Consider the following 8685-nt stretch of genomic DNA (forward strand, 5'->3'; position numbering starts at 1 on the left):
TGTTGTATCAGAACAAGACTGTGTTTCTTTCAATTTAGACTATTACAGAAGGTTTCCTTAAATAGAATGTTAGAATTAATACAAATTCCCAGAGAGTTATTTCTATTTATATCACAGGAAACTGAATAGAATCAACACTATTCCCTTACAACTGTAAGACGGAACTGATGAATAAATTCATATAATACAATAAATATGCATGTAGAAATAAGTGTATGCATTTCTTTTACTATTTTATTCCAGTCCACTTTCTATTACTGGCTCAGTTTCTTAATTGTACACTTGGCTTGCAATAACCAGTACATTTCAAATCAAATCAAGAGTTTCTAAAAATAAATTCCTTATTTAAAAACACATTTCTTTCCTTAAATATTAAGGAAGATCTGCTTACAGAAATATGAATTACTTATAAATAAAGCTTGTCTTTTGTTGTCATACTATTCGACCGAGATATTTAGATTTGGGATATTTTTCCTTCAGAGCAGGCCACTGAACAATGAAGTAATCCGAAAAGTAGTAAAGAATCTTTCCAGTCAGGGATAAGGTTTCTACTCGGCAGATGCTCTCCACATACACAATGATGACTTTCTTCAGTCCCAGTATCCAAAGAAGCAGGGCAGATATACAGACAGGAACACATGTTCCTGGTCCATTGCACAATATCTAGAAGAAATTAAATGTTTTGGAACAAAAGTTAAACATCAGATTTTTCTAATACTGTACAGAGTAGAAAGTCTCCACAAACTATTAAAGAAAAAAATTAATATACTTATTAAAAATAAAAGAAAATGAGACTATACAGGCAATCCAGCAGCATGATTTAAATTAACAGCCTGATGATTATGATTATTTTTAAAAGAGCTGTTAAAAAGATCACATTCTGAACTTTAAATGTTGCAGGGAGGAGGGAAGATTTTTCCTTTTTTTAAAGGGTACAGATACCTTACAGGAAGGTTTTGGAATCCAATGAATCTTAGGAGCATTGCTAGTGGAACAAACAAACAAATATTGGCCTTTAGGCTAGGGACACAAATTATACACAAATCGGTTTAAATGATCAGAAACTGTTCTCAACCTGTAACAGAGCATAAGTTCAGTGCACATAAACCAGTTTAAAAATGGCTGAAACTGGTTTGAGATGAACCTGGTTGAACACAGTGTCAGAGCAGAGTGGAATGGGGTGGTCAAAGATGCCACAGACTGCACAGGGTGGGTGGCGGCACCAGGGCTTGGAGGGTGGCCATAGCCCCCCTAAGCCCTCCCATAGTGCCCTTGCCATGTGCTCCACATAGTCTGAGGCAGCTCTAACTGCCCCCCCTCCTCTCCCACCCCTGCCCACAGTGCAGACCCCCCACTGGGAAGAGGCTTGAGCTCCCAGGACACCATGAGAGTGGCTGCTGCCCCCGTCAGGGTCACTGCCCCCTTGCTGCTCTAGTGGTAGGATCAGGGCTGCAGCCAGAGGCCAGCCAGCATAGCCCCCTTATGCACCGGGGCAGGAAGGGGATTTATTTCCCCTCTCCCTCTGGTGTCTGGGGGAGGGGGCAAGAAAGGAGCTTCTTTCGCTGCTTGCCCTGCGCAGGGAGTGAGTGATGGCAGTGGTTGAGGTGGGCAGACCCCAGATGTGGTCTCCGGGGGGCAGAGGGGGCAGAGTGGGGAATAAATTTCATTCCTGCCCCCTCTGACTCAGGGGGCTATGCTGGCTGCCGTCTGGCCACACCTCTGCTGCTGTGGCAGTGAGGGGACAGCACCAGGCAGACCCTGGCTCAGGTCCCTGCCGGTGGGACGGGGAGAGGAAAATTAAACCCCTGCCCTGAACTCACTTGAGGTTACTGCCAGTGCTGGCCACACCCTGCCCCCCAGCACAGCTTCCCTGCAGCCAAGGGGGTGCTCAAATGACCCCCAGCTTCTGGCATGAACCACTGCAGGCATGTGCCTGCATTTCCTGAATGTCTATTCACTTGCAAACTAAACTGGTTCAATCTAGGCAGGTTAGACTAACCTGCAAAGACTGAATCAATTCAGGCTCCAGCTTTTTTAATCTGTCCCTAGCCTTAGTGTCCAGGAAGAGCAAAGAATTTCTAAGTCTAGGGCACAGTAAGACCTAAAGAATTCAATTAGGATTTACTGAAACTGGCAATTCAGTTATATAAAGCTTCTGAACTTTGTCCCCAAATCAGCAACGCACTTAGCCAGTGCCTAAACACTTTGAATTAGAGCCTTTATCAGAGTATATTAGCTGGCTTGATGAATTGTTGAATCTTTTTGAACAAGTGCTTAGCCTTCAGTATTTACCAAAACACCTCCATTTCAATGTGTTGTTATTACACATGTTAATACTTAACATTGCTTACCTGAGATCTAAGCCTTAAATCATCAGCACTTGTGCACTAGTCATCAGAGGGTCTCAAAGTGCCTTACACACAATAATTATTTCTGAGATAGAAATATTCCTTCTATTTCACAGACTGTTAAACTATGGCACAGAATGGTCCAAGCTAAGTTTTGAACTGGGTTCCTTCAGGCAACTAACCTATATTTATATCCTCTTCTTCCAAAGACAGCCCTGGTTTGGGGGGTTGGATTTCTTTCCTACGTTGAATAAGTACCGTGTTGGCAGAATTTTCTGTACAGTAGGAGATTAACTGAAAATGGGGAAACCTTCTATTTTATTATGACCAAAAACATTTTTATTTCTCTAGGATACACTATAAAATTGGACTTAAAAATCATTTTCTGGGCTTGATCTTGCAGCACCAAGACCTAATGATGCTCAGCATGTCTGAAAATTAGGCCACTTTTATTAAACTAATTTAAATATGGATTTAGATGCTTAATTTTAGGCACCTAAGTTTGGTCAGCTCCCCTCTAGACAAATCTCAAGCAGTTGTCCCACAGCCAGAACCACAGTCTAGAAGTCTTTTCTGCCCTTTTTCCCAGGCAGAAGAGTTAACTGAAACCACAAAACTCCCATTAATTTAGCACCTTGGAATCAGGTTGTTAAAGACTCTGCGTGAAATTTTATACACTTAACATTCTGAGTTCACAATTTTCTAGTTCCTAAAGATTTTACTGCTGTTTATTTTTGGTAGAAGGTTGAATACAGTACATTTTGACAACCTCCTCATAGTCTTTGGATGTCACATTAATTTATTAGATGCTCTGGACTGTCCAATTTGTCCATATGCTTTCTGTAGTGGGGGGCCCAAAGCTAAACACAGTACTCTGGATGTGGCCTCACCAGTGCCAGACAGAAGGGCGGAATCACTTCCCTCTATCTGCTGGCAATGCTCCTACTAATGCAGCCCAGTATGCCATTAGCCTTCTTTGCAACAAGGGCACACTGTTGGCTTATTGTCCACTGTAACCCCCAGGTCCTTTTCTGAAGAGCTGCTGCTTAGTGACTCAGTCCCCAGCCTGTAGTGGTTCATGGCATTGTTCTGTCCTATGTGTAGGACTTTGCACTTGTCTTTATTGAACCTCATAAGATTTGTTTTGTTTCAATCCTTCAATTTGTCGAGGTCTCTCTGAATCCTAGCCTTACCCTCCAGAATAACTACTACTCCCTCCAGCTTGGTGTCATCCACAAACTTGCTGAGGGTGCACTCTATCCCATCTTCTAGGTCATTGATGAACATATTGAACAAAACCAGACCCAGGACTGAACCCCAGGGCACTCCATTTGATACTGACTGCTAAACGGCATTGAGCTATTGATTAGTACCCTCTGACACCAATGAACCAACAAACCAGTCAGTTTTCTATCCACCTTGCAGTCCATTCAATCAACCCACACTTCCTTAGTTTGTCTGCAAGAATGTTGTTGGAGACCATATCAAAAACCTTGCTAAAGCCAAGGTAGATCATATCCACTGCTCTCTCCACATCCACAAAGCCAGTTACTTCATCATAGAAAGCAATCAGGTTGGTCAGGCATGACTTGCCCTTGATGAATCCATGCTGACTGTCCCGAATCACCTTCTTCTCCTCCAAGTGCTCAGAAATGGATTTCTTGAGGATCTGTTTCATGATTTTTCCAGGGACTGAGGTAAGGCTGACCGGTCTGTAGTTTCCTGGATCATTCTTCCTTTTCTTAAAGATGAGCACTATATTTGTTGTTTTCTAATTGTCCAGGACCTCTCCTGATTGCCATGAGTTTTCCAAGATGATGGCCAGCAGCTCTGCAATCACATTGGCCAACTTCCTCAGCACCCTTGGGTGCATCCTGTCCACCCCATGGACTGTACACATCCAGTTTTTCTAAACAGTCCCTAACCTGTTCTTTTGCCATTGTTGGCTGCTCACCTGTTCCCCAAACTGTGCTGTCAGGTGCAGTAATCTGGGAGCTGACATTGCCTGTGAAGGCTGAGGTGAAAAAGGCATTGAGCACTTCAGCCTTTTCTGCAACATCTCTCACTAGGTTGCCTCCTTTGTTCAGTAATGGACCCACGCTTTCCCTAATCTTCCTCTTGGTGCTGACATACTTGTACAATGTCATCCCATTGCAACGCCTGTGTCATCTTCCCTTTTTCTTCATCACACACATTCCTGTGGCTTTTACTTGGAGAGGATAACTCTAAATTCCAGGTGTGGCTCCATGAATATTGCCCACAGGATGTGCTACTTGCCTCCAAAGCTCACTTTCTGACATTAAAAACCTGCATCTTAGGTTTGTCAGGCACAAGTCAGTGGCATTCAAGGAGTTAATCCACCGATACCACTGAATATCACATATGATTTTTAACATTTTATAAAATAGTCTTGCTGACGGTGGAAGATTCATGTTCTGTGCATGCCTGAAATTGCAAGAGCAACATCCCACCTAGAAATCACTGATGTAATGAAATGGGAATTCCTCTGAAAAAATCTTGTTCAACCTGTCTTTCTCTATCTCAAGTGTCACCAGATAAGACACCTATGAGACAAGATAATCAATTTCCCATTGCCTGGATTTTAGAACAATCAACGGACATACGGGAAAATTTTGAGAAAACTAGTGTGGTATGAAACAGACACATAGATAAATCTAAGACCAATACACTTAAGGAAAACTGTTGAAAACCCAGTATGCAATACTCTCCACCCAATGCAGGAGTACTGAGGGTTGGAAGCATCTACAGATATCCTAAAGCTTAGAAAGAAGTTTGAGAAAAGATGGGCTTTTCTAGAAAATAGAAAAGATTCCTAGTTAGTGCATTTCAAAGGAACATGAACAATTTAAAAGTAGAGCTCAAAGAAAGAGATAGTCCATTCTGAGAGAAAAGAACGTTCTCAAACTGATACTGAATACAAGTATCTCCCAGTAGGAATGACTGTCATCCTGTGAGACAGAACTGAATCCCTGTCAGGTAACAGAGGAGCACGGAATCTAGAAGGGCAATTCAGGATTAGTATTTCAGGGTCTTTTATCAACTATTTTATTTGTTCTAACTCAAGGGCTGGCTCGCAGAATCTGCGCATAGCACTAAATAGATTGTCTTCTTTGAAGATCTAGTGCCATATTTTCTGGTCTGGCTAAACTCCAGCAAGTGCATTATCAAAAATATGTGTGGGTGTAAGGGGGTAGTATTTATTTGTGGTTCTTTCACTCTGGGGCTAGTTGGGGACTGGTATAAATTACACCTGTCTGACTATGGGACACAAGGGATTGTTCTAGTAGCTAAAATACCTACAACTACATTAGCTTTATATCAGGGATGTCAAACTCACCAGGCCCTGTGGGTCTGATAAATGGCACAGGCAGGTTTGTGGCCTGGATCAGGCCTGCAGACCGGGTCCAGTCTGGTGTGGACACTGCAGTGCTCGTCCTAGACTGGCACAACACACATCCTGGACCAATGCTGCATGCAGCAAGATCTCCAAGATCTATGGGCAGCACTGCAGACTGAATGATACCCATGGGCTGTATCTTGGACATTCCTACTTTAGGTTATTCAGGAATACCCTTAAATAAGGGGCATTCCCAGTTAATTGATTGTCTCTGTTAAACTCCAGCTGTTTTGGTTTGGTTTGTTTTCATATATGGACCTATATACAGTAAGAAGCTCTCTAACATCAAGTTTGAGTAATTTTATAAAACACTGTACAGTGAATGAAACAATGGAATAATGTAATTTTAAAACTAAATGTGAGGTGTAAAATGTTTATTATATAACACCAAACTCCTCCCTGCGCCTTTCCTCTCTCTTGTACTGCTTCTGGAAGTACACCACAAAGTGTGTGGAACTAGTACTTTTTCTAGTTAATGAATTCTCTTGCAATTATATGTCTAATGCTGCAAGGCACTAACAGTGCCATTAAATGGTTAGTGTCCTTCACTTCCATGGTCTGATGAATGCATAAGTTCTTAATAACTCCCATATTGAAACTCTAGTAATTTCTGTCATCTTGCTTTAGACATTTTTTGCTGCTGTTGAAAAGGCATCAAATGAGGCCTGTAGTCTTTTTTCTCCCAGTTTAGTACACAGTGAACTCCGACACATGGTATCCACTGCAGATGAAAGCTGCTTTAGTGTAAATGAATGCAACAATGCATCAGAATGACATTTATTAGCTAATACACTGAAACCAGAGCTCACAGCTGTACCAGGATTAAATGTCAGGCAAATGGCTTTAAAAAAAGGACAGAAAACTTGCAAGATGAATTACATTTCTTTAGACAAACAAACTCATTTATAACTGTAACTAAATACAGCAGCACTTCTGATGATTCTAAGATATAGCTGTCAGAAAAGAGTACAGCAAAGTCCGTTCAAACTTAATGGACATTTAGAAAATTAACACTAGACTATTTTGCATATGGAAACTGTCAACATTTCCTGCCCTCTTATCTTAGTTAGGGGAATTCCACAGAGACTGATCTTTGTGAGCTTGACAACACGATAGAAACTCATTGCTTTCTGTACTCTGGGATAGATTCTGGATCGTGACAGGAGGAACATTTGGCATAGCTTGGCAGTAGTGTGCAAAGATTTTTTGAAGACTTGTGTTCTGTTCATTTAATCCTGACATTGTCCAGCTGTAGGGCCAGTTCCTTACAAATTTATGGAAGCCCTCAGGTTTCTCCAGTTTCCGCTGACTACTAATGCCCTCCCCAGTCACCTCTTAAGCATGTGTAGGATGATTTAGGAACAGTGCACCCTACATCTGTACAAGGTTGGACCCATGTCATCCTTTCCAGCCCTCTGATTCCATGATTAACCAGGATGGGGGTAGGAGGTGGACACTACAGAATTGCTAACGTGTCTCAATGCCGCCCAAAGATTCCAGGCAGCTTTGTGCCAAGCTTGTGACCCACATTAGAAACTCCTCTTAACCAGAGCATGATCTTAGTATACTCATTTATGTAAAAAATAAGTAACTATGAAGGAAAAGGAACTTCAGTATCTAACACACTTTAAAAAAATAGAACCTAGCAAAACACCTCCTTATGAAAAAGTACTGATTTTTTGTTGCATCCTGTCCTTCCTTCTTTTATAGATGGTCTGCTGTCTGCAAATTGCTTGGGACTTGCACTTTCAGTATACTTTTCAGAAATATTTAAATTATTTAGGGGCGTAAACCCTATTTTCAGAACTGACAGACACTGATAGACAGCATTTTAAAGGCATCCAGACATCTAAAGAGGCAGATAGAAACCTACTGAATTTTTCAAAACCATCTAGGCTAGCAGTCAGCAACATTTTCTGGCTGCAGGCCAGAATGACCCAGCTTGGGTTAGAGATGGATGGGCACTAGGCCTCCACCTCTGCTTCTTTCTATGTAGTACAGAAAGAAGACTTCCTACAACCACTGTTTCTTCCAGCAGGGGCAGGGGAAGAGGACCACTGCCAACCCCCTCTCCCCGCTCTGCTGCCAAAACCCCATGTCTGTGGGCTGTATCTGGCCCACAGGCCAGGTTGATTATGAGTGATCTAGGTATTTAACACTCCGGGAGTTAGGCATCAAGATGCTTTTAAAAATCCCTAGTTTACCTGAATTTTGGGGTAATTGAATGCTTAAAAAAAAATCTATCTTTAAGAGCCTACTTCACTAGAAGTTGGTTATATTTATGAACAAGTCCTTTTTTAAATGTTACCCTGTGCCTTCAAATGTGTCTAAAATGTAATACAGTTTAAATGTCATGACTGCTGTAAGCAGGGCATAAGCCACGGAGAAGATGTTCAGTCTTAATGGAGTATACCTCCACTACTCGGGCCTGTAGGGGGGCTGTCAGGAAAGCTAAGGTGGACATAGAGCTAGGACTAGCGTCCAAGATCAAAGATAATAAAAAGTCCTTTTTCAAATATATAGGGAGGATGAAGAAGGCACCCGGAAACGTGGGGCCCCTGCAAGATACGCTGGGCAATCTGGTGGTTGCGCCAGAGGAGAAGGCAGACCTCTTTAACAAATTCTTCACCTCCGTTTTCTTGTGCAGGGACCGGGACTCCCCCACCGTGATTCAAGACGGACTTGAGGGGAACGCCTCCAGACCTAAGGTTGAGGAGGACCGGGTTAGAGTGCTTCTGGAGGGGCTGGACGTGTTCAAATCAGCAGGTCCAGATGCTCTCCACCCCAGGGTGTTGAGGGAGCTAGCAGGGGTTATTGCAGGACCCTTGGGACGGCTTTATGAGCGCTCGTGGTGCTCGGGCCAGGTGCCAGATGATTGGAAGATAGTCAATGTGGTCCCCATCTTTAAAAAAGGGAGGA

At 42.5% G+C, this 8685-nt stretch overlaps 1 protein-coding gene across 1 annotated transcript in view; it reads right to left on the bottom strand.

Moving 5' to 3' along the window:
• Positions 1–216: 216 nt before the first annotated feature.
• ALG14 (ALG14, UDP-N-acetylglucosaminyltransferase subunit) overlaps positions 217–8685 on the bottom strand; it is a 39817-nt gene continuing 31348 nt past the window's right edge. Inside the window, exon 4 of the mRNA XM_006021849.3 lies at positions 217–663. Coding sequence (XP_006021911.1) covers positions 433–663 — 231 coding nt within the window. The 3' untranslated portion in view covers positions 217–432. The remainder of the gene's footprint in view (positions 664–8685) is intronic.

Source organism: Alligator sinensis, unplaced genomic scaffold (assembly GCF_000455745.1).
Source record: "Alligator sinensis unplaced genomic scaffold, ASM45574v1 scaffold199_1, whole genome shotgun sequence".
Classification (NCBI taxonomy): domain Eukaryota; kingdom Metazoa; phylum Chordata; order Crocodylia; family Alligatoridae; genus Alligator; species Alligator sinensis.